General features: G+C 49.7%; 1 protein-coding gene across 2 annotated transcripts in view; it reads right to left on the bottom strand.

Moving 5' to 3' along the window:
- Window positions 1-26,041, bottom strand: part of Col15a1 (collagen type XV alpha 1 chain) — a 106,164-nt gene that overhangs the window by 5,351 nt on the left and 74,772 nt on the right. For both annotated transcript variants that reach the window (XM_076564175.1, XM_006973679.4), the window contains exons 21-37: window positions 25,194-25,229; window positions 22,800-22,862; window positions 20,200-20,268; window positions 20,056-20,091; window positions 17,248-17,301; window positions 17,093-17,152; window positions 16,337-16,405; window positions 16,182-16,223; window positions 13,042-13,087; window positions 10,662-10,742; window positions 10,122-10,171; window positions 9,595-9,687; window positions 8,751-8,895; window positions 3,849-3,913; window positions 1,570-1,698; window positions 1,372-1,431; window positions 584-643 (exon numbers count right to left, since the gene is read on the bottom strand). In XM_076564175.1, the coding sequence (XP_076420290.1) occupies window positions 584-643; window positions 1,372-1,431; window positions 1,570-1,698; window positions 3,849-3,913; window positions 8,751-8,895; window positions 9,595-9,687; window positions 10,122-10,171; window positions 10,662-10,742; window positions 13,042-13,087; window positions 16,182-16,223; window positions 16,337-16,405; window positions 17,093-17,152; window positions 17,248-17,301; window positions 20,056-20,091; window positions 20,200-20,268; window positions 22,800-22,862; window positions 25,194-25,229 (1,158 nt within the window). The remainder of the gene's footprint in view (window positions 1-583; window positions 644-1,371; window positions 1,432-1,569; window positions 1,699-3,848; window positions 3,914-8,750; window positions 8,896-9,594; window positions 9,688-10,121; window positions 10,172-10,661; window positions 10,743-13,041; window positions 13,088-16,181; window positions 16,224-16,336; window positions 16,406-17,092; window positions 17,153-17,247; window positions 17,302-20,055; window positions 20,092-20,199; window positions 20,269-22,799; window positions 22,863-25,193; window positions 25,230-26,041) is intronic.

Genomic DNA, 26,041 nt, shown 5'->3' with positions numbered 1-26,041 from the left:
ACAGGAAGGAGCAGCGCACACACCTCACCCTCTCGGGTTCCATCTTCCCTTCTGCTGGGAATCCCTACTTTTATTTTTCCCTGCCTGTTTCACTCCTGAACTCCAGCATCTCTTAGGTCTGAAGCTAGAGGTCACCTCCTCCAGACTGACTGCCTTTGTCTTTCTAGTGATCCCAGCATCTCCAGTTTGTCTCACTCAAATGACCAGGATATAACTGTCCATTACATGTGTCTTCCTGGCTAGTTTGTAAGCAGGTGGGTGGTAAGAGCTATTTATCAGGGCTGAAGAGATGGTCCATCAGTTAAGAGCACTTGCTGCTCTTTCAAAGGACCGGGATTCAATTCCCAGCACTCACATGGTGGATCGGAGCTGTTTGTAACTCCAGTTAAAGGGTTATGTTTCCCTCTTCTGACCTCTACAGGCATCAGGCATGCACATGGTACACATACATACATGTAGTCAAAAAAATCTAAAAAAATCTAAAAGAGAAATAATAATAACTAGAACCGAGCACAGGGCTTAGCACTTTCAGGCACACTCACATACTCATTATCTGAAAAGCAAACGTATGACTTGTACTTACGACAGGTCTCTCATAATTGGCACTTAAAATGGGGTTCAGTGGAGGCTGTGGCTGGTATGGCTGTGATATGAAAGGGGAAAGGATAAGTATGAATACGCATTCAGAATACATGTTGTACTCTCCAGAGCACGATTAGTCTAATGCCTCCTGGCATGATGCTTTAAACAGCTGGGCATTACCATTAACTGTGACTCTTAAGTGGGAGGACTTTCATGGCCAAATGAAAATTTCATCAGGGAAGGAGGGAGTGTTCAAGATCTTTAAGATCCCTGGGCTGGGGAAGCAGAGGACCTCAGCTTAAAAGGCAACCTGTCTACCTCTTCAAAGGTTCAGTTTTACAATCTGAAAAATGGGGTGATGGCAGTGGCCTCGAAGGGTTGCAATAGAACCCAACAACAGACGATGCCAGTTGCTTATGCTCTTTACAGTAAAGTTAAGGGTTTTGCCTGGTAGGTGTGGTGGCACACACCTTTAATCCCAGCATTCAGGAGGCAGAGGCAGGCGGATCTCTGTGAGTTCGAGGCCAGCCTGGGCTACTAGTGAGATCTTGTCTCAAAATAAGTAAGTAAAGGAGGGAGGGAGGGATTCTTCTAGATGGCTTGTGGGTAAATTGGGAACAGGGGTCTCCAGCCTCTGCACCCAGCTCTTCCCCGACTCCCTGGTGACAATGTGCTGTCTAGTAATTCCTGGGTTTTTCACCAGGAGCTAAGTCACACAGAACAGGTTGGGTTTGGAGAGCCTGGTACAGGGACTCAGGGGCACTCGGGGCAGGCAGAGGAGCTACTCACATTGCTGGAAAGCGCTGGTGGTGGGGGGCTGTCAGCAGGGATGGGGATCAGTTCTCCCAACTATAAGAGAAGGAAGATGTTGCAAATGCAACAGCTGTAAGAAACAGCTTCCAAGACAGAAAACTGGCACCATTGGGGGGTTCTGTACATCCACAGTGTTTGGAGGGGAGAGGGCTATAAAGGAAGCTTAAGAATTACCTGTAATTTTTTCCAACCATCTCGGACACGGATGAAGAACTCTCCACTGTCCCTCAGGTAAATGAACGTTCCCTCTATGACCAAGTGTGCTTTCTGCAGCATGTCACCCATGTCGCTGAGTGCCGTGACCTGTCAGGTCATTTTAAATTCCAAACTGTCACCAAGCAGTAGCAAAATGTGATGCACCCCCTCTTCTATAAATAACCCCTCATTGGAGAAAAAGGTTTATTGCATTGGACAATGATACTTCACTAATAACTAGTTTGTTTTCAGTGCTCTGGCTCAAACCCAGGGCCTGTACACGCTAGGCAAGTGTTCTACCACTGAACTATATCATCAGACCATGGTTGTTTTCTCTCTCTCTCTCTCTCTCTCTCTCTCTCTCTCTCTCTCTCTCTCTCTCTCTCTCTCTCTCTCTGTGTGTGTGTGTGTGTGTGTGTGTGTGTGTGTGTGTGTGTGTGTGTGTGTGTATGTGTGTGCGGTGAGGTGCCAGAGGTAGACATGGGGCCTCTTACATTATCACTTGCTCTCTCTCTTATCTTTCTGGCCAAGGTCACACATGGAACCCAGCACTCGGTTGAGTGTCTACACTGGCCAGCCAGCAAGCTCTGGGTGATCCACTTGTCTCTGTTCCCACTCCCCTAGCACTGGGTTATAGATGTGCACAACCACACTTAGCTTTTTATTTTTAAAAGTGGATGCTGGGGATCTGAACTGGGATCTCCATGCCTGTGTGCCAGGCACTTGACCCACTGATCTTCTCCCCAGCCCCTAGTTTTTTGAGACGTTTTCCCTGTAGCCAAGACATGCCTTGAACTCATAATCCGTCTGCCTCAGCCTTCCAAGTGCTGGGATTTCAGGAGTGTGTTATCATGCTTGGCTAAGGGAGTTCTTTTCCATGAAAAAAAAAATGCATTGCTTTGAGCCACAAGTCTAAATTATAAAAAATGAGTAAAAACACAAATGATAATTTCCTGGGTAGATAAAGATGTAGCAACAGAGTTATCTTTGCTGGGTTTTGGTTTTAGCAAAATCATCAGTACATTGCTTTTTTTTTTCACTTGCATTGATTTTTTTTTTTAAAAACACAGCTCTGTAGCATCTACACTGGCTAATGGCGTCATCTCACATTCCTTAGTGACTTTCAGATCCATTTTCATTTGGGGTAAGAAATGCAAGCAAGTGGGCAATTATACTTAGCACTTAAATCTTTCGTCTAGCTAGATGGTTGCAATATTAAATATGTGTTTAAAAAGCGGGGGCTTGCAGCATCTCTGTCTCAAAACTTGCCTAAAATAAGAATGGCAGCCGTTTAGCATATCAGGAAGCAGATTCAGGAGGCTGAAGCTGCAAAAAAGATTCTGAATAGCACCAAGTTTCAAGGACCTATCAACCAGGAGTCTCATTGCAACTGAGAAAAAGTACAAAAACAAAAACAAAAAACCCTTTTATCTCACCTTGACAATAACATCAGTCATCAGAGTGGCACGGAAATCCCCCAAAGAGGAAAATGGCTGAGTTTTGTCATCTACTGGATAGCTTTGTCTTTTGAAAGTCAGTCTTTTTAAGAATGAAACCCAGTAAGTACCAGGCTGCAGACAGTCTGGTAGGGCCTTGTCTGTCTCTCCGCATTGTATCAGTGCAGACAAGCCATACCCTGAAGTGTGCTGTGGGGCTGGGATGTACTTGAGCTATGCTCCAGCCGAGCAACAACCTGGGGTGAGTGTGACCATCAAAGCACCTGCGGTGGTGTTTACACACGTGTGTGCGCTGTTTTTAAAAATAGAACATGATTGGGTTTCAGTCACTTAAAGATTCACAGGCTATAACTTCAATAATCAATCATTTTGTTTTTTGTAGCTCTTTATTGAACAAGTTGTCTGAATAGGAAATAAATGGCCATCTATTGCTGGTAGAATGGCACATTCTTTTGTCCTGGAATTTTGTTTGTTTGTTTGTTTGTACATAGGGTCTCGTGTATCCCAGACTGGCCTCTAACTTGTATTGCTGAGGACAACCTTGAATTTTGGATCCTTCTGCCTCCATCTCCTAAGTGCTAGGACAGCAGGCATCTTCCACCATGCCTGGTTTTACGTAGTGCTGGAGATCAAACTATGCCTCCTACAACAGGAAAACAGCCAGCCCACTGAGCTACGTTCCCAGCCCCTGTCAGAGAGTTCTAATTCCAAAATAAAAGGGATTCTGTCCCCCCAAACACTGTCACCAGAGTCTGAGGTAAGTCTATCCAATGTGGAGTGGCTAATACACACGATACTGACCAAGTTTCTGGATCCTGGGAGTCCTGGCTGTCCTGGAGGGCCAGGTGGGCCTGGAAGAGCCACGGCTGAGACAAGACAAAGAGAGAAGTTATATAGAGCACAGTGTCTGCCACAAGGGGTCCCTGCTGATCCCCAGAGGGGGCTCGGAGTCCTTCCATGCTGTGGACTAGCCACCTTGCAACTGGAACCTGGGGATCCGAGCCAGCAAGAGACTAGGACCATACTGACTGGCTCAGGGGAAGAGCTGCGATTCTTCATTGTCACCCTGGATGAAGCTGTGCCCAAGACTTTCCAGGACTGTAAGGCAATCCCACTGGTGGTTATTTGTAAAAGCCAGTTTCAGTCCAATTTTCTGTTGCTTGCACCTGAAAATACCCAGACTCATACAGCTTATTCAAGAGACAAAGCAAGTGACCACCAAGCAGAGGAAGTGGGCCACAGAGAGGAAAGAGCCCAGGCTGACGGTGACAGGAGTGATGACCAGGATGTCAAGTGCCAGCTGTGCATTTAAGGAAGCAGCAGGTTCCCAAAGGCTGTTTGCCGGACATTGGCAGACATTCCTTCTACCATAACAGTCCATTGGCACGCTGGTGAGAACCAGTGAAATTCAGGCTAGGCATGCACATTGTAATCTGCCCAGGGCTTCTTAGTTCTTGTAGTGTCACAGAACCCTTAAAAATCAGCTCAAGGCTGCCAGACTGATCCCCAGGAAAATGAGGGGGGCGTAAGTGTCCAGCTGAAAGGTCCCTGCCTTAGGCAAACACAGAAGTGTTAGAAGTATTTCTCCTTTGTTTTTCTTCTGCTTCTCTAAGCCCCATCCCTCCAGCATCTGCAAAGCTCTTGGCAGATGTAAAGATGTCTCTCTAAGTCCTAGAAAACAACTGCATTGACTCTTCAGGACATTGCAAGCAAGTCTTCGGCTCCAACATGGGTCTTGAATGTCCACACATCGGCGGTAAATGGCCAGTGGATACAGGGTCAGGAAGGACTTGGATGTGGGTCCCAGCCATGTGTCCCCTCGAGCATGAATGACTTTGAACAAGTCTTATATCCTCTCTGAGCTTCAGTGTCTGCTTCCTTAGAGTTATAATAATATCCCCTTCATCTCCCTTCACCATCACTGGGAAGACTATGTGGGTAGTGTCTATGCGAGTGTTTTATAAACTGTGACCTGTCGTGTGTTATGTAAAAGGCAATCCCTGCTCAGTGCAGCCAGGTGTCTGGATCCCCCTAAAGTGGTGCTTTTGTGAACAACAGATTCTCTGCCTCCTGTGCACACCCTGCCAAATGCCTGTATCTTCTGCAATGCCTATGCATCTATCAAGGCCCTGTTGGCACATTTGGTTTTATCTACCCAGCATCTTCCTTAGCAGGATCAAAGTCTTTATGGTCTTCTCCTGAGGTCTTTCCCTTCACACCCACAACCATTTCCTTACAGAAACGGTCCTACCTCCTGACTATAGATGATTGGTCCAAAGCTGGCACCTAACTCAACAAGCCAATTAGAATCTTTTCCTGGAACTGCTTTATCCCAAGATATTTCAGACTAGAGTTGAGAAAGCAGCTCATGATTTCCAGCTCACAGTGGAAGCCCTAAGCTGCCGGCAACCATCTTCCCCTCTGTGCAGAGGATGTGGTCTGTGGGGAACAAGGAGGAAGCTGGTACAGGCAGAGAGACATGAGATGGCCAGAGCATTCTTGCAGGGTGTAAGTCTTAGCTTCGGGCTGTTCTTGGGGTCCAATTTCCGGTTACTCATCACACAAGCTGCTTGCTTAGCCCCCACTTCCAGCCAGAAAACTTTCCTTCCGCTTAACCTGCTTTGAGCCTTGTTTCTGCTTTCAACCAGGAAGGCCAAGGCCATGTTAAAGCCAGCCCCAAGGCCACCTTCTGCGAGGCTCTCCCTGACACCCAGGCACTGTGGGTCTCCCTCAGACGAGCTCCACCACACCTGGCTCATGCCAACACAATCATCAAGAAGCAGTCATGGGCTTACTGCTGCTACTGGATAAAGGTGTGTTTCAGAGTTGTTGTTGTTTTTAAGTTTTAGAATATTTATATATACATGAAATATCCTGGGGATGGGGCCAGTGTCATAAACTAAAAGTAATTTTGCATTCTATTTATTTACTTTGGTGTGGTCCTGGGAATTGACTTGAGGCCTTCAGATATGCTAGAGAAGCACTTTACCCCAGGATAAAGCCTGAGTCCTCAATATTTTAAATAATAGTTTTGGACATTAGACAGTCTCAGGGTACAGAGTTTCCACCTGTGGCACCACACCAGGGCTCACAAGGTTTGGGGTACTGGAGCTTTTGGGACTAGGGGTGTTCAGCTTTATTGTCTCTGTAGAGTACCCACCATGTGCACATTAAGAACAGCCTAGGCTTTGGAGCTACAGGTACCTGGGCTCAGATCCCGTGGGTACCACGTACTAGCTATAAAATGAAGCTACTAGTTGTCTTCTTGTGTGTGTGTGTGTGTGTGTGTGTGTGTGTGTGTGTGTGTGTGTGTGTGTGGTGATCAGAGGACAGCCTCAGGTGTTAGCCTCTTTCAAGTGTTAGCCTCTTTTCATTTTTAAGACAGGGTCAGTGTCTCCCACTGAAGCTCACCAATTAGGCCAGCCTGGCTGACAGCAAGCCCCAGGATCCTCTTGTCTCTACCTCTCCAGCACTGTGATTATACACGGGCATCACACCTGACGGTTTTGCAGAAGTTCTGGGGATCTTGGATGCCCATGCTGCCGTGGCAACCACTTTGATCGCTTCCAAGAGTTACCTCCCCAAGCCTCTCACTATTAGTTTTCCTGAATTACCAGAAAACTGTAGTAAAATGGTCGGTAAACTTCCTGGTACTTGGTGTTGGGCAGTGGATGCATATTTTCTTTAGTTCCTCTCATTTTTGCATGTGCATCCTAGAAGTTCCAAGAGTTGAATGGGATTCTGCACCAAGAGTGACAATTAATGCTGGTCCGTAAGCCAAGTTTATGTCAACTTGACACAAACTAAAGTCACCAGAGAGGAAGGAACCTCAATTGAGAAAATGCCTCCATAAGATCAAACTGTACACAAGCCAGTAGGGCATTTTTTAATTAGTGATTGATGGGGAAGGGCTCAGCCCATGGTGGGTGGTGCCATCCCTGGGCTGATAAGAAAGCAGCCTGAGTAAGCTGCACTCTTCCATGGCCCCTCATTAGCTCCTGTCCGCAGGCTCCTGCCCTGCTTGAGTGCCTGTCATGACTTCCTCCAGTGATGGACTATAATGTGGAAGTAAAAGCCAAGTAAACCCTTCCCCTCACCCCCAACTTGCTTTTGGTTGTGGCGTTTCATCACAGCAATAGTAACCCTAACTAGGACAGCCAGATCCTTAAAGCATTAACAAAACAGCCGGGAAGGTTCTAGAATCTGTGAAAAGATGCTCAACACTATTGTGCACTCAGGAAACTCAATGAAAGTCACACAGAGAAAACCACACTGAGCTAGCACCTCACAGCTGTCAGCACTGAAAAGGTGTGACCTATCCACAGCGCCTCACAGGTGCTGGTGAAGACGAGAGGAGACTGGGACCCTCCCCCACTCTGGCAGCAATGTAAAATGATGAGTATTTGCTTTGGAATGTAGTCTGGAAGTTCCTCAAAGAGTTAAACAGAGTTGCCTATGACCCAGAAATTTCACTCTGTATGTGCCCCAGAGAACTGAGGCCATGTTTACACAAAACCTTAGGCTCAAGTCTTTATGAGTGGTATTATGTCAACAGCTAGAAAATCAAAGCAGCTCAAATACCATTAATAGATGGATGAATGCATGAAAAACATATACCAATAAGATGGCAGATTTTTTTGGCCAGAAAAAAAGGAGTGAAGAACTGAAACATACTACAGCATGGATGAACCTTAACAACATCATGCTAAGGGAAGGAAACAGACATAAGAGGCCTTGGATTATATAATTCTGTTTATATGGTATCTTACTTAAGGTCATGAAAGACCATAACCAAAAGCAACTTAGGAAGGAAAGGGTTCATTCACTTACAGTTTCATATAACAGTTCATCCTCAAAAGCAGTGAGGGCAGGAGCCTGGAGGCAGGAGCTGATGCAGAGGCCACGGAGGGGTACTGCTTACTGGCTTGCTCCTTGTGACTTGCTCAGCCTGCTTTGTTAGAGAACTCAGGACCACCAGCCCAGGGATGGCCCCACCCACCATGGGCTGGGCCCTCCCCCATCCATCACTAATTAAGAAAATACCTTACAGCCTGAACTTATGGAGGCATTTTCTCAATTGAGGTTCCCTCCCTTCAGATAACTCTAGGTCATATCAAGTTGACATAGAACTAGCCAGCACATATGGTTCATATATAATGTCCAGAACAGGAAAATCCAGAGACAAAAAGCAGATCTGGGGAAGTAACTGCTTCTAGTTAAACCAGTCTTCCTTCCTTCCTTCCTTCCTTCCTTCCTTCCTTCCTTCCTTCCTTCCTTCCTTCCTTCCTTCCTTCCTTCCTTCCTTCCTTCCTTCTTCCCTCCCTCCCTTCCTTCCTTCCTTGCCTCCTTCCTTCCTTTGTTTCTTTTTCCTCCTTTCAGTTCTGGGTCTTAAACCTAAGGCTTCCCCCATACTCTACCACTGAGTTTTAGCTCCATCCCATGCGGCTTCTTTTTGGTGTAATGAAACGTCTAGAATTAAGCAATTGTGACGGCGGCATGACTTGTGAGTACCTGCAACATTACTGAATTGGACACTTGAAGTGGATGCATGCTATCCTATCAGAATTATACCCATTTTAAAGAAGGTAGGCTCCATCCAGCAAACAGCCCCGTTAGACAGGGAGGCTCTGACATGCCACCCAGGTGAGCCACCCTGAGCACAAGGGCAGAGGCAGAAGGAATGAGGCACCACTCAGTACTAACCTGCACCCAGGATGGCAGGAGGTCCTGGTGGCCCAGGGGGTCCCGGTGGTCCAGGGACACCAGGTCTCCCAAAGCCAGGTGGCCCAGGCAGGCCTGGAACTCCTGGGGGCCCCTGGGGCCCCACAACAGCCTCTCCTTTCTGGCCCTGTTGAGGCAAACACATAGTCATGGGGAAATCTCTTTTTATGAGGATATTTGTAAGATCCAGTAATTGCAGATGGTGTCGGTCCCAGTGAGCAGCAGCCCAGACATGAAGTCCAAACACACCAGGGAGCCCAGGCAGCCAGAGGGCCCTGGAGACCTAATCTGGCTTTCTCACTCCATGCATGAAGGAACTGAGCCTTCAGGTGGAGAGGACTTGCCTCAAACCACAGTGTAAGTTAAGGACGCAGCTGGGGCCGAGGTCAGCCATGTGGTCCCCAAGGTCAGAAACCTGGGGCAAACCTTGCTCTTCTCTCTCAGATGGCTGATGTCTCCCCTAACCTCCCTGCCACCACCCGCCCACCTCATCTACAAAGACCAGGCCTGTGGATAAGCTCTTCCTTCAGTCCTTCTAAAGCTATTGCTGGCGCCTTCTGTTTATCCCCTGAGGTAACCCCTCACTACGGATAGCTCTGTTCAGAGTGAAGTTGCCACAGTTCGCATGGCTATCGCCTGAGGGCTCACCAACTTCGCATAGCCTGGGCAGCTCTAGAGACTGAGTTAATGTCCCACCAACCAGCAGCACAGGAGAGCCTGCTTGTGCCTGAGTATGCACCACACTGACTTCAACTCTAAAATCACCTACTCATATTAGGGGCAGGGTACAGGAAAAGCCACAGGTCCCCAGGGAATCACTACTCACAACCAGGCCTGGATGTCCTGGTTGGCCTGGAGGCCCAGATACAAAGAGGTTGTCGCTGGACTCTCCTCTGAAGGCTGCATCTCCATTCTGCCCCTGGAAGAAAGACCATGGGAGGTTGCAGTCAGAGTAGCCTGAACCTTTTCTCACAGAAACTCAAGAAACCGAGTCACAGGCTGCCACAGTTTCAGTGGGACCCCCAAATTCCATGTGGTAAAAATGTCACCCCCAAACTTGTATATTGCTAGCAATGAGAGGTAAAGTCTTTGGGTTAATAGAGTAACCTGTGATCTAGGGAGCGTCTTTGCTATAAAAACAGACCTTCTGGCATATTGGTTCTGTCTTGCTGTGTGATTCCTGCGTGGTCTTGGGTCTTTGCAGAATCCCAACCAGTAAGTAGGCCTAGATCTCCAGAACTGTGTGCTAGAGAAACCTTTATTCTTTCCAAGTTACCCAGTCTGTAGTATTCAGTTACAGCAACAACAAACAGACTAGGATAATGGACCACACATATAATAATCAATATTCACCTTCAAGCTGTTGAGAAAATGTCTCAGGTAAGCTGGATCAACTGGAGGACCTGAAGAAGAAATGCTTTGTAAGTTCGCCATTGTAATGGCAGAGATATCAAAGAGTTTCCAAGTTAGTAACGGTGGTTATCTCTTAGGAAAAGCGACACTACGCTGGTTTATTGGAGTTGACACTAGGCTTGGAAGCATCCCCAGTCCTAAGCCAGGCCCCACCACCCAGGGACTGCAGGGTCCTGGGTGAGTCCCTGATTCTCTTGGTGCCATATTGTACCTATGAACAACAACAGAAAGCCAGTCCCCTCCTTCCCACCCCCACCCTGCCCGTAGTTCTGGGGCTGGAAGCCAGGGTCCTGAGCACAGAAGCATACTAGGCAGGACTCTACCTTCAGCCCTAGGCCCTGGTCTCCCTTGACAATGCTCTGCTTTTGACACGTCAGGTCCCAGACCGGTTCTCACTAGAACCGGCAGCACTGGTGGGCTGGGTGGCCAGCTTGTGTCGCTAGCCTGATTTAGCAAGGCCTAGAAGAGGGGCAGGCATACCTGGTGGTCCTTGGGCTCCTTGGTCCCCCTTTTCTCCTTTCGAGCCGGGAAGGCCCCAGGACCCCTTCTCTCCCTTCACACCTGTCACCAAACACACACACACACTTAAGAACGAGGAAAAACAGGCTGTGGGAAGCCAAGTTTCCGAACCAACCCCTTTAGCGAAGTCCATCCAAGCAGAAGGCCCCAGGGAAGCCAGCGGGCAGGAAAGAGCCTGAGAGGGCCATGATCCCTGCATCAGACAGGTTTCCAGATCTTGACCCAGGTCACAGTCATGCAATATGTTGTCACAGAGATGAGGGATACAGAGTTGAGTTCAGCAGGGGCTGTCATGACTCAGCAGGGGCTGTCGTGACTCAGCAGGGCCTGACTTCTCACACTCCTTTGGGGCAGTTTGTGAATACATACTGAGGCCCCATCCCTCTCAGCTCCGCAGTATCAGCTCCCCTGGGCCTGTGCAGCCTGGTGTCTTGAGGAGCGGATAAATCTCCCCCGGGGGTGATGACACAGTTGAGCTAAGGGGGCTGAGTCATTCACTTACACAGCTGGCTGAGGGGATGAACACCCCCTGTGGGTCACATGTCCCCCTAAGTGACAGGGAGCAATGAGTCTGAGGGGCTGGCCTTCCAAACCCGCCATTTCCTCTACTCCGGATAGGGGAGAGGCTTAGAGGAAAACAGAGTTTGGGGAGGGAAGGCATCTATTTCCTCCCCCTTGATGGGACCTAAAGGTGGATGTGAGACCTCCCAATTCATGACCCTCAAAAGTGCAACAGATAAATCTTTCAGTGTTCCCTAGTCTACAGGTGGTGTCGTAAGGTTTGTGGGCCCAGGCTTCCTCCATGGAGAACGGAACGGCCAACAGCACCAAAGATGAGATGAGTGAGCAGCAGGGAAGGACAGCCACATGGCCCCAGGTCCCACTGACGTCTGGGAGCTGCTTAGACTAAGGGCCTAAGCAGAGGATTGTGGGTTCCCACCTAAGCCACAGCCAGCGGTGAACGAGAAGCTAGTGAAGAGGCAGCCATGAGAGGCAATAGTAATACCCAGAAGTACAGAATACCACCTCTCACCAGGGCCAGCACATCCAGGGAGTTCTGTTCTTGCCCTCCCCCCTCCTGCCCCAGGGTAGCCTCACAGGACAGGGAACCCCTGAGGATCTGAGAAGGCAAACCCAGCTCCCCTTCCCACCCAAGGCCTACCGCCACCACCACCACCACCACCAAATAATAATCCTAAATCAAGCCAAAGGCACAATGGGGCTCACGCCTTTAATCCCAGCTGTCAAGGGGCAGAGGCAGGTGGATCTCTGAGTTCAAGGCCAGCTTGACCTACAGAGTGAGTTTCAGGCCAGTTAGAGCTGCATAGAGAGGTCTTGTCTTAAATGACAACAAAACCCCATAAAAAACAAGGTTCACCCGACATGAAGGGGAAGTGACGTTGGAACAGGTCTGAGCACCAAGTCAGAACACAGCCTGGACTTGGCAACCAAAGCGACAGAAAAACACAGAAAACCTCATTAGGGAGACCCCTACCTGGCAGACCAGGGCGACACAGCCCAGCTGCAGGGGATTGCAGATTAAGGAAGGCTTTCCCTTATTTGAGCTGTGAGTATTTCGATGCTTCCACTAAAAACCAGACATTGTGTGACAAGGAGTGTCGGTGGAGGAGGTTAGTGACTGACCGCTCTCTTACAGGCTTGTCCCTCTCTGGTGTGCTCTTGAGAGACCGAGCACGCTAACACTGACTAACCCCCACCCCTGTCCCACTTCACCCACCCACTCATATACACACTGAGCAAGGTTTCTCACAAGCTCTGTCGGGAGATGAGGAGATCAAAGGTTCCAATGGACCGATGAGGACAGATGCTGACCTTGAACTTGTGATCCTCCTGCCTCAACCTCTTGAGTACTGGGATTGTAGGTATGTATCACCATGCCTTGCCTTACTGGCTCCTCACAGCACTGGGGAATCAAACCTAAGGACTCACGCATGCTAGGTGAGGACTCTTTACCAACTGAGTCATTCTTTCTGTCCTATACTTAGTTTTAAGGGTTCCTGGCACCTGAAAGATTAAAGGGCTGAGGAGGCAAAAGCATGGGGCAGTACTAAGCAGGCATCCATGTCTGTCTTCTGAACAGATTAGCAAAGGGATGAACAAAGGGAGAGCTTCCTGTTACCCAGCAGGTTTAGCCAGGACGCACAGGTACGTGAGAAAACCAGACAGATGTGTCCCACAGTTCAGCTGCCGCTTCTTCTCCCCCATGCCCAGTCCGCCCTTCCCAACCACCTCATCTGTGGCCATCACTAGACACATGCAAACAGCCATAAGCACTAGGTCAGGAATGTCCCAGAGAAGAACAGTGAAGAAGCGTGTGTACCGTGGAAAGTGACAAGCTCTGGGTCGCCAGGGTGAGCAGTACCAACCTGGGGAGAGAGAAAGGCCCGGTCAGACATGGGAAGCCCTGCCCCAGCTTTTGTCTGGGCAGTCACAGTCTTGGGGACATATTGCAGAGGAGGAGATGATGCAGGGCCAGGCTTGGACTTGGCTCTGGAGCTCCAGATCCTCCAGCACCCGCAACACACCATCCCAGGCCTTCAGTGGGGAAACCCATGATGGAGCTGGCCTCAAGAACCCCGCATTCAGACTTCGGGCCAAAAATCTCAGCAGAAGGGAAACCCGGGGCCTTCAGATAGTGTTTGTGAGAGCGCTGGCCAACGCTGAACATCTTGGCCTCCTTCCTTATCAATTAGAATTGGCTCGCGAGGGAGGCCAAGCGTCCGAGCCAGCGCTGAGCCAGCTCTGAAGCTGGGCCAACCGCCTGCTACTGAGTGCGATCAAAGACAGCCATAAGGCACAGGTCCTGGCAGGGGCTGCAGTGGTAAGTAACAGGGCTGTCTGTCATTAGACTGGAGGGGCTACTATGGACTCCTCATTAGCTGACAGGGTCTGGAATCCAAGCAGTTCTGGATAATACAATTCTCAGTCTTTCCCTTATCCCTGCCCCTTTCCCCTCCCCCTCCTCTTCCTCTCTCTCTGTACTGTGTAGGTCAATCTTAGGGGTGATTCCTCAGGAGCTTTTTTGAGGCATTGGCCTGGAATTGGTCAGTGAGCCCCAAGCATACCACTGTCTCCTTGCCCATCCCCCCATCTCCACCTCTGTGGCACTGGGATTACAAATGTGCAACCCCATGGCTCCCCACCCCCACCATCAGGTTCTGAGAATCAAACACGATTTTCCCTGTTTATGCAGAAAGCACTACCTCACCAGCTAAGCCATCTCCCCAAAACCCCGTCTATCCAGGCCGCGCCACCTGCAAAACTGTTGCTCAGTACTCCTCGTCCTCGCCTCATTTCTTGTTACTGTGATTGGATACCCTAGCCAAAGCAACTTACAGGAGACAGGATTCATTCGGCTTACAACTCCGGGTCACTGGAGTTACATTGCTAGGGAGTCAAGGCAGCGTTGTAAGAAAGCAGCCAGCCACATTCAATCCGTGGTCAAGAGCGGAGAGCAAGGAGTGACTCTGCGTGGGAGTGCTCCGCTCACTCTCTCCACTCTTACACAGTTTGGAATCTCTTGCCTGGGGTGTGGCGCCACCCACAGTGGGCAGGTAATGTAGATAATCCTCCCGCAGGCAGGTCAACCTGATCTACACAATCCCTCATCAAGACATCTTCTCGGGCGACTCCTGATGGTGCTGGGTCGACTATTGAAGGCAACCACCACACTCCACCTCCATCGTTTCCCCAGCTGAGTGATGGTGCTGCACCTGGGGCCAGGACCTTTCTGTGGTTATGAACGGGGGCTGCCAGTTGCTTAGGGGTCACCATGAAAAGATGTTGGGAGGAGGAAGGAATCTTCCAGAAAAAAATTAAGGAGGAACATCGCAGAGATTCTGTTTAAGTGGTATGGTAGGGGTGTAAACTGTGAGGTATGAACTATCATGATATTAAACACCTGGAATCGGAAGGTGTGTGTGAAGTGCTGGATAATGTTTCTGTTTGATAATGCCCACTTTGAGGACTGGGTAAAAAACAACCATGCCTCCAATGGTATCCCCGTATGCCACAAGAAATTAAAACAAAATAAAACTCGCTCCAAATATTCCGAGCCTAGCATTAACTTCTTTTTAAGTAACTCCATGACACCACCCACCAAGTGTGGATATCGCCCAGGTTCCCAGTGTAGGTCACACAACTGCAGTGGCATCCCCAAAACACTCTAAAGTTTGTGGTGGGCTGTCCCACGCTTGGTGCGTTGGGACTGCTTGTGGGAGGTGGTCATGTGGCTGGGCTCTGTGTTGGAAGGAGGGACCTTCAACACTCATAGACAGCGGGACCTAGGCAGCCTACTGCCCTGCATGAGGTGAGTGCACCGCTTTCTTGGAGTGTCTCCAGAACCTGCACTTGAACCAGATGCCGCTCTGCAGTCATCTGTACAAACGTGCCCTTGGCGGTGCAGTGGGATCTACATGGAATGTCAGCATGGTTCCCAGGTGGATCCGGTGCTCTGCCTTCCAGGCTAGAACGCTTGGACCATGTGCTGCCTACTGGGATGCCTCAAAGTCAGACTTGGACATCTGCCTAGGGCAACACACAGCCAGCCAGTCTGTGCCAGTCAGAAGCGTCGGAGACCAGCTCCGTCACCACTCCCACAGGAATCAGCTCAAACCCACTTCGAAGAATATTTTGAAATGATTCTTTGCAAACTCCAGAAAGCAGAGACCACGTCTGTCTAGGTCATCCCTGTGTCCCCAGGGACTAGCCGAGTCCTTGGCACTGGTGAGAGCTCAGTAAATATTTACTGAATGAATGAGACAATGATTACTCACAGATGCGTGAGTCATGCCTGTCCCCGTCTCTCCTCACAGAAATAAATGTCTCTATGATACTGGAGAAATCCTAGAGACAGTGTTGCCGACTGCCTGTGTGGGGTGGGGGGAGGGGAGGCTGAGCAAAAGATCACAGAGCCTGCACCTGCTTCCCGAGGACCAGGAGATCTGAGCTGTGGTCCTAGCTGCCCCATGCCCCATGCCCTTGGGCTAGCCTGAGAGCTTCTGTGAGCAGAGTTGCCTTCCCATGATGAAGGGGAGAGAGAATTTCTGCCTCTTGGGGAGGTGTGGTAAGAGTGACACAATCTTCAGGAAGGATGGAACAGAGTAGCTACGCATTTCAGCCCCGAATTCCCAGCACAGAGGCCATGAGTTGATGTCACTTCCTTCTGTTATAAGGGATCTATTTTGCAATTTTATACTCCTCCTGCCCATGAGGCCAATGAGGTCTCACTAACAGAACACGAGCTGTACTGGTCCTATTAAAAGAAGCCAGTGTGCAGACATTTCATTACCAGGGTCTGTCGTCTAGAATCCTCTAGACATTTAAGGGTCCATGTGTGGCTAGAAGATACCAGAGTTGGACATCCAGGGATGGAAGGCACCCAAGGCAAGACTGATCTGTTTCTTTGAGTTGGCACCCGTGCTTAGCCCGCTGCTGAAGACACAGCTGCACGTTACTTACTGGCGTTTTGCAGTGTGGCCGGGCAGGTATTGGGAAAACAGCCTGAAGGAAGGAGAACACGAGAAGTGAGGCCACCCGGAAACCCAGCTCCAGCAGAGGCGAACCTGGTCCCCAGGAAAGTCTCCCCCCTTTGCCTCCTCCCCATTCTAACTTACACCTTTGATGTTCACCATAGCTCCAGGGGGTCCTGGGGGTCCTGGGGGTCCAGGTAGGCCAGGTGGACCCTGAAGGAAGAAGATAAAAGTTCCTACTGAGTTTGGGGATCTGGGAGTAAGAGGCAGCTGCAGGATATGCCACACATTGAGCTGGAAGCTGGGGAAATTGCCTCTGGAAGCAACCAACATCTGCCTCTGGTCCACTAGTCCCATCCACAGAGCACTTTCACATCTGGCCATACAGCAAAAATGTTGTTAACCGTGGGGGGAGATAGCAGAGCAACAATGTCATCCCGATTGACACCCACAGATAATGAGGCCCAGAGAGGGCACACAACCTGCTCAAAGCTTACAGAAAGCTGACACTGGAACCCAGATTTTGGGTCCCAGAGCAATGCTCCATTAACATCAGAATTCATGGGGCTGTGTGCAGGAGGGAAGAGGGGACACCAGGGTCCTAGGATACTCTAATTCCTTTCTCCTCCCTTCCCCTCTCCATCTGATGTCTGCATGGGGGAGACTGAAACTCTTCAGCATGGGTGTGATCTGGGTGACACTCCTGAGCATGAGATGGGTGCAGGGCTAAGTGTGAGGATCTTTGGAAGTAATGATGGAGAAAGATAACAACACTCCTGAACATGTATTCTGCAAACCCCACTCACTGAACTCCATGGGTACTGGACCCTCTCTAAGAGGGTCTGATCAGTACTTCAGCTCCAGGACACATGACGTGGGGGAAGTGGCCACAGGACTCACCGGCATCATGATCCCTCGATCTCCTTTGGCACCCTTGAGACCATTCAATCCTGGGCGACCCTGAGATGCACACAAGACACCTTAGTGAGCTCTTGCTGTGGGCAACCTGGCCACCACATGCCCCATCCTTTAGTCTGGGGACCACTGATACCTACAGGTCGTCCTGGGAGGCCAAATTCTCCTTTGTGTCCTGGTGGTCCTTTGGGTCCCTAGAGGCAAAACAAACGCCAGTAGCAAATGACAGAAACTCAGGCTCCAGAGATCTGGAATGCCGGGCTTGCTCTTGTAATCCGTGAAGCAGGGATGGGAGGAAGGAACAGGAGCAACAATCCTGAAGCACCCATCCGCCTGTCTCCTGCCTCTCTCCTGCCTCTCCCCAGCTAGAAGTGTTTGCTCAGGCCTTCAGCTCTCCCCATTCTTCTGAAGGCTACATACGCAGGACCCAATCCCTCAGGCAGGGTGAACGACACAGCAAGAAACCAGCAGCTCAGTGCCTCAGGTCCCAGGTTGGCCACATGCTAGGCTGGTTCAGAACATAGAACTTTGCCATTGGTCACACATTCCTGGGTTCCCACGTCCTCTGTTCTGACTACTGTAGCCTATACCAGTTTGTCCAGGAAACAGCTTCAGGATGCACTTCCTGACCTGCTCCTACTCACTTTGAGGCCTAGCCTCAGCATGGTGCTCCCCCAGTCCTCCTACAGAGTCCCTGACCCACGCTATAGGATCCTATTTTAGCAATGGTTTTCTGGGTCCACATACTTCTTAAGTCACTGCCCTGATCCAAGCTCCCCACAGGAATCACTTTGCCTACTGGAGCCTGAAGAATGGTAGCTGTGATTATGTCTGGGGGCCTCAAGGCCCTCTGCCCACCACCATTAACATGGGCAGCATGCTCTAAAAGATGAGAAGGAAGTTCTGCATTAAGATGGGGTCCGCATGAAAAATCTCGAGTCTGTATTACTCTTAGGGAAGGGACAAGCAAACATTGAGGGCATTTCCAGGGTATGGGCCACTTGGTGGGTGGTTCTTTGGAACACTTCCCAAGTGCGCATGTACGCGGGGTGTCCTGGGTCTCATTAAAGTGCCGATCAATGGGGTCTGAGCTGCTGTCTGGGCTGGGGCCTGCAGCTCTGCATTTTCACAAAGCTCCCAGGTGATGTCAGGAATGCTGATCCACGAACCGCACTTTGAGTCGCAAGCCTTAGCATATTGGTAAAAGAGTTGTAAGCCCCTCTGGTCTCTAGGGCCACAGTTAGCCCAGATGGAAGCATTATGCAAATTAAAAGGTGCCCTTACTGCCTGTGTTTGGCAAGCTGTGCACAAGCTGGCCTTCAGTGGGATGCCCGCCACAGCCATCTGCAGCCGCCTGCTGGCCCACTACTAACTGTTTGCATTTCCCAGAGAACTGGAGGTTACTGAGTGGTTAACCAGTTGGGAACAAGACTCTCCCATCTGCCTTCACTCTCAGCCCTGGGACTCTACATTCAGTCTTTGCTGCCTGACTTCAGGGACCCAAAGCCTCCGAAGGTTTTCTGAAGGATGTGCTTGGAGCACATAGGGGTTCACGTGAGCGTGACTCTTTCTCCCACAGTCTAAGATCCGGCTTCAGTCAAACAGACCCCCTGTGCAATTTGACAGTCCTGGGACAGTCCATGGTGCTCCAATAAACAAACACACAAACACATACATAATAAATAAAGGGCAGCTTATCTTCTGAAAGTTGTGGGGTGGGGAGAGTCTGGATACAGGGCATGCCAGGTTGGCCTCAAGACTCTCACCTGCCTCTTTCTTACACATTGCTCATCTTCTTTGAGACCTTGTTTCCTTGCCTATAGACTGGGGTTGGAGGGTTATGTGATCACACCTGAGGCTGAAATGAGATGTCCCCCAGGAAGCTTAGACAGTGCCTGACCCACAGCGATGGTCCACACCTGCACTTTCGTCATTTCAGTTGGGATGCATGACCAGGAAGTTCAGGGTTCATTCTTGGGAGAAATAACTCAGAAGTGCTCATAAGTCCAAGTGTGCTACCTGTTTCTAGAACAGCAAAGCCAAGGAGCCTCTAACCCTGTCTAGCCTGAGTCCAACCATTCAGCATTAATGGGCAGACTGAAGCCTAGAAAAGGGGAAAGAGAGGAGGGCATGTCCCAGCCCCACAGCAACAGAGCAGCAGACCCAGCACCACGTGAAGGTCCTTGTGGGACTCCCTGGCACCTGACAATCATCACCAGTTCTCTTCTGCTCCCTGGACACACAGCTACCCATCTGAGTCCCCCCCAAGAATCTGAGTTCTGACCAGCAGAACATGCTAGAAGTGATGATCGTTATCCTTTACGGTCTCTTCCACTCTCTCTAGTCTCAGCCTGCCAATTGGACAATTCATGTGACCTTGAATCCAGAAGATAGTGGAGTCACTGTTTGGAGGGGAGAGGTCCAGCAGGAACTGGCCACAGTGGATTGTGTCAGAATGAAAAACGGGATGCTCCTGTGTCCGACCACTGAAGGTTTGATTGTTTGTTGTTATTTAGATTTATTTGCTATTATATGTAAGGGTGTTTTGCCTACATGTATGCATGTGTACCACATGCATGCCTGGTGCCCACAGAAGCTAAAAGAGGGGGCCAGGTCCCCTGGAATTGGAGTTATGAGTGGTTGATCCACTGTGTGGGCAGTGGGAACTGAACCTGAGTCCTCTGCAAGAGCAGCAGGTGCTCTTAACGACTGAGCCATCTCTCCATCCCTGTTTTGTTTGTTTTTGAGAGTCTCTTGTAGGCCTGGCAACCACTGAGATTTCTATGTCACTGTAGTTCGCCTCCCACAAACACAGACACATGTTTTACCACCTGTCACTGTATTACTCGTTATATTTTCACAAGTAGAACAATTCAATCTGACTGAGCCAAAGCATGAGAAAAGCTAGAAAGCCTAGTTCCAACCCAGCGGAGAGACACCCAGCTTACCATGGGTCCTGGGGCTCCATGCATTCCAGGTTCACCCTAAAACAGGAGACAGGCACTTGTCACTTGGAAGACACTGTTTATGATACCACCAAAGATGGCAAGCCAAAGCGGATATATGCCCTCGGGGTGTGGTGACAGAATTACCTTTCTCCCCTTCACCATTTCCAGAGGAATGTCCCCTGTCAGGATAGCACCCGGCTCGCCCTTCTCGCCCTGCAATGCAGAGAATCTTTTAAAGCCCAGCCTCCTCCTGCCACCTTGTTCAAGGGGTCATTAAGACCTCTCCATTCTGCCAGCATGACTTCTCACCTTCAGACCACCCCTCCAGCCCCACCCCTCACTCCAGCCCCACCCCTCACTCCAGCCCCACCCCTCACTCCAGCCCCACCCCTCACTCCAGCCCCACCCCTCACTCCAGCCCCACCCCTCACTCCAGCCCCACCCCTCACTCCAGACCCACCCCTCACTCCAGACCCACCTCTCACTCCAGACCCACCCCTCACTCCAGACCCACCCCTCACTCCAGACCCACCCCTCCAGCGTAATCTTCTGCTGGAGGACATAACAGCCTCCCATGTGTTGTCTGGTTAACTGTCCAGGTGTACCCTCAAGGGCTCTAACTGAGAACAGATATGTACTCTCATTCTCAGACCCCGATCTTGTCCCAGGACAGCCATCTATCGCTTGCCATAGAATGCCCTTCCAGGAACCCCTGGCTCCTGACATATTTGATAGTGTGCTTTCCTAATGACTTGAGATCTGTCTCCACCAAGGATCCTTACTGTTGTTTAAAGAGCTGAAATCAGGAGAGACAAAGCTGTAAGCATGGTGCCTCTCTCCACACAGGAGCCACCTGTCTTAATGTATAACTAACTGTCCTCCATTCTCCAAGCCTCTGGGAAAACACCTCATGGGTTAGGCAGAGCTATCCTAGATGCCAAGAAAGGGATGATGGGAGCCTAGGGGTTAAGGATGCGGGATCCTGCTCCTAAATCCTGTCCTCAATAGGGTCATCTACTATCCTGAGACTTCCCGAAACACATGCATGAAGAGAGCAAGGCCAGGTGGAGAAAGTGGCATGCTTCTAGGCCTCCACACTAGCCCTGGGGAACCATGGGCCGGCCATAGAGCAACCTCTTTTCCACAGTTGGAAGTGGCCAGCTGGGTACCAAAGTGAGCAGAGACGCCCCTCTCTCCATCCCCCAAAGCCCGTAGCTGATGGTGGGTCTTACCACGTTGCTGGCAGGGAAAGGCAGTCCTGAGCAGCAGGAAGATACAAGCACAGAAGCATTAGAGGCAGAGCAACAGGAAGCGCAGTTGCTGCAAGGCTGGAGCAGAGCTGCCTGGTGTTTGTCCCAGACATTCAAAGCAGCAGAGGATTAGGGGCAGGAGCAGCCTGTAGGATCTAGAGTCTAGGTCCGCCTCCTTTGCCACGTAGAAAAAGGAGCATTGAAAGCAAGAAGTGCCAGAGCCAACTCAACCCCATCCCTCCTCTGCAAGCCTGTGACGTCGAAAGCACCCCAGGCTCCATCGCTCTCCCCTGCTCCCGAACTTTATCCCACATATTGAGCTCTCCAAGCCCTAGTGTTGAAGGCCAGCCGTCTGAGGGGCCTCTTTCCTTGTCCTGGGGGCAATGTGGCCCAACTGGAACAAAGGCCCAGAGGAAATCCCAGTCCCCACTCCTCTCAGAGAAGATGCTCCTTCTAGACGACCCCGGGAGGCGTAGCCTACTCTCTGCAGCCTCTGAGATGGCAGGGTACTCTGCCCTGTCTCTGTCTTCCTGTAACACTTGGTATAAGAAACTGCTGGGCCCCTTGGGGAGCAAAAGATGAGAGTGAGATAGCACAGGTGTGGGAATAAGTGAGTATAGTCCAGTCATGGTCATCTACTCATGGGCGCTCCTGTCCTCCTCCACCATGAAAACCTACCAAGGAAGTGGATTGTAATGGCTGTGAGGGGGTACAGAGGGTGGCTCTGAGTCCCAGGGTTCTCCAATAGTGCCCTGCGTGACATTTACTTCAACTACTCGATGTCTAACTTACAATCACCACATATTGGAATTCATTTCATTCACTGATTGTACATTTCTTCCAACCAGCAAGTGTTTGGGGTGACATTTGTGGATCAGACTCTGTACTCATCCCAGAGTTCCAGAAAAGTCTTTTCCAGGAAGCACATATGATATCCAGGAGACAAGACAGGTCAGCATGTGAGAACAACATTGAGCTATAGTCTTTTTTCAGATGGAGAAGGGTGGAATCAATGCCCTTCAGCCAACACTGTGAGATCAGAGAAGTCATCAACTAGAGGGTGACTGTGAAAAGGCACAGGATTTTTTTGGGTTGTAAAAAAAAATTCTATGGGTTGAAGAGATGGCTCAGAGGTTAAAAGCATTGGCTGCTCTTCCAGAGGACTGGGGTTTGATTCCCAGCACCCACATGGCTCCTAATAACCTTCATTAGCTTCAGTTACAGAGAATCTGATGCTCTCTTCTGGCCTCTGCAAGTACTGCGTGCATGTGGTGCACAGACATTCATGCAGGCAAAATACTCATACACAAAAATAAAATAAAATAAATTTCAATTAAAGAAAGCATCCTAGAATTAGAGAGTAGTGATGGTTGTGGATCTTCTGAATGTCACCGAATTGCACTGCAGGAACTGTGTCTCCAGGAGGAAACAGCTGGCCAAATAGAAGTGGTCAGCAAATTCCATGCACATCCCCACCCAAACACCGACCCTTACCTGTTCTCCTTTTAGACCTGGGAATCCAGGCACACCAGTGTCACCTTTTGGTCCTCTAGGGCCCTGCAAAGAATTGTTGGAGGGCACTGTGTTGATGGTTAAAAGGTTTTGCACAAAAAGAAAACATCTCTGTTTCTCTCTGTCTCTGTCTCTGTGTTTCTCTCTCCGTTTCTGTCTTTTCTGTCTCTTTCTGCCTCTGTCTCTGTCTGTCTCTCTGTCGCTGTCTCTCCCTCAGAACAACCACTTACCAGGAAGACAGAAGCCATGATTAGTCTGATCTTTTCCTAACCTTAAGGAGGCTGGAGGATGCTGGGAACAGACGGCAGCACTGAGCGTTGGAAACCAGAGAGCCCACGCTGATGTGGAGGGTGAATGCTTAAGGGTTAACCCAGCGGGGCATGTCAAGGACCTGGCCGGGAACTACCCTAGAAAGGCTGTTCACCTCGAGACAAGGCTTTTACTTCCCAGGCCCCTGTGCAGTTTCCACAGTCAGGGCTGAGGTTCCGCAGCGTCAACCCCTCTTTCCTCAGGAGGATCTAACTATTTCTTTTTCTTCTCTCCTGTCTTTTTCTTTTGGGTGCTGGCCAGAGCCTAAGGATGCTTTTTAAAGTCTCTAATCAAAGATCTGCTTCCCCACTCTTTTTTTTTTTTTAAATTAATTAATTTTTTTTCTTGCTCTTTTTCTAAAGCCCCCTCTCACTGTGTGGCTGTGGCCACCAGATGGCTGACCTCCATGTTTATCTGCTCCTTTCTCCTTCTCCAGGCAGTGAGATTTACAGCTTATCTACTCTGGCTTTCCCTTCTAAATGCTAATAAAATATCCTTGTGCTTCCCACTTGAGTATGCTAATTTTTTATTAATGAAACTAAGAACCCCATACGGAGCCCCTGATTACCATGGTATATGACGGCTGTGCTCTCACCTGGTCTCTGGGGCTGACTCACCCAGAACTCCCCCGTCATCTCCATAATCTGCCTGCCCAACATTCGCCCACAAGATGGGATCCAGTATCCTAGCCCGCCATTAATCTTGGCAGGACCTCACCCTTCATCTCCCATGCCCTGGAGGTGACCCTTCCACTGACCAAGCTCATGCCACCCTCTGCAGAGTCGAATCCTGCACACCAGCCAGAAGCCATGCTCTCTCCAACTCCAGCAGACACAGAGCATTTGTGACAGTGACTTGTCTACTCATGGTGTCCACTGTCCCAAGGCATTCTGTTGCTTTATCATTATTTAACCTTTCACAAGCCCTGTCTTGCCTCTAGGTGAAAGGGTGTGCCATCCATCACAGCAAGGATAGGGCTTAGATATATTTCAGTGCTACTGTTTAGCAGTGAACTTTTCACTCACTGTTTTCTTTTTCAAATAATTTTAAATAAAGGACAAACAGGCAAAATCCCTGCAGTGGCCCCTCAGAACACAGATCATTTGCATGGAAGAAGGCATGTTGGAATGTTCCAGAATGTGCTCTGACTCTTGAAGTGGCCACCTTGGGGGCTGCAGCTAAGAGGTCAGACCTCTTCCACTAACTGCAAGGCTGCTTCTCCCCTCCCCCCGACTCTTGATCTAACATCTAGTGAACGTAATGTATTTTTACCATTGCCATAGTTTATGATCATTTAGAAAATGCAAAAAAGTTTCACTGTATTAAAAAAAGAAAATATGAAAAGTTCAGAAAGTCTGAAAAGAAAAAAATGAGATCATCTACAGTTCAGCCGTCAGGAACAAATTTCTATGACATTTTTATCCATTTCCTTCATTTGTCCCAGAGGAGGCACCTCAGGCCTTTCCAAGTTGCAGAGTTTCAGAGAGTCAGGTCTCACCCTGGGGCCAGCCTTGGCCTTCTGTATAGACACACACTCCAGAAGGAACACAACGCCCTCTTATAAAGGCACACGTAGGCTGTTAATTCCGGCCCTCCGCTCTGTGGCTCTCCTCTGCCCTCCACTCTGCACCATTGCCTTCCCACGTCTGGAGGGACGTTATGTGCACAGACTATCACTGGAAATGCTAGGGTGACCCAGCTGCTGCCCAGGGCTGGATGGCCCAGGGGTAGAGACATAAGACCTGGCCCTCTATATATAGCTGTCACAGAGTAGACACACACACACACACACACACACACACACACACACACACACACACACAAAGCAAAAAGGAATCACAAAATGGTAAAAATAAACCCTATAGCTCTCAAAGAAGGAAACGCTTCTCAAAAAAGGGAATGCTTCCGGGGATAGTATAAAAACAAAAAACAAAAAACAAAAACAAAAAAAAACAACAATGTATGCAATAGTACTAGAGCTTGGTCATGCATGGAACAGCATCCCAGGTAGGAACAGAATGAGCACAGTCCTGAGCTCAGATGGGTGTGAGCCACTGCCATACTTACTGGAAATCCTGGTAGCCCGGGGACACCGTCTGGCCCCTGCAACACACCAAAGACAAAGAGTTCTTAGAGTCAGAAGCACTGTGCCTCAGGAACCACTGTCCCTCAGGAGGGCAAAAGCCCAGGCCTGTTTAATCCAGAGGGTCTACTGTTCCCCGGATCTGCCAAAGATCAAAGCCTGTTTCCACCCAGTGTGAATCACTGTCCCATTTTGTAAAAGGGGGTGCTGAGGGTTGGGAGGGAAAGTGCCACCGGATCACACAGCTAGTTAACAATGGAGGCAGGGACTGTCCTCAAGCACCCACAGGCTCACACTGCTCCCCAAGCTGCCGCTATTCCTCACTGAAGCTTCCTCTGCATGATATCACTCAATGCAAAATCCTCTGGAGTGATGGACAGCATGGGAACCTGGGTAAGTCAGTCCCGGAGATGGACTTGAGGATAGGCTGGGGGCCTGGAGGGAGAAGTGGGTGCATGCTGGGAGTAAGACTTTTATTAAAGAGATGGTGATTTTAAAGGACCTGGCAAACAGAGTGTGTACTTCACCACACAGGGTCACAGCCCCCATTCCTGCCACCTCCAGAGATTGGATGCTATTAAAGGGATATGAGCCTAACAGGTCAGATTAGATAGATAGATAGATAGATAGATAGATAGATAGATAGATAGATAGATAGATAGATAGGTGGGTGGGTGGGTGGGTGGGTGGATGGGTGGATGGATGGATGGATGGGTGGATATCCTGGGAGATGAGGCTGGACCCCAAGGCTCCTATGGCCAGCACTTTTTTCCTGCCTGATGCCCATCAGATGCCATGGGAGTTTATTGAACAAAGGGAAACCACTTCCTTC

This window comes from Peromyscus maniculatus, chromosome 2 (assembly GCF_049852395.1).
Source record: "Peromyscus maniculatus bairdii isolate BWxNUB_F1_BW_parent chromosome 2, HU_Pman_BW_mat_3.1, whole genome shotgun sequence".
NCBI classification, from domain to species: domain Eukaryota; kingdom Metazoa; phylum Chordata; class Mammalia; order Rodentia; family Cricetidae; genus Peromyscus; species Peromyscus maniculatus.
The sequence above is the reverse complement of the archived record's forward strand: the minus strand, read 5'-3'. Positions and strand labels throughout refer to the sequence as shown.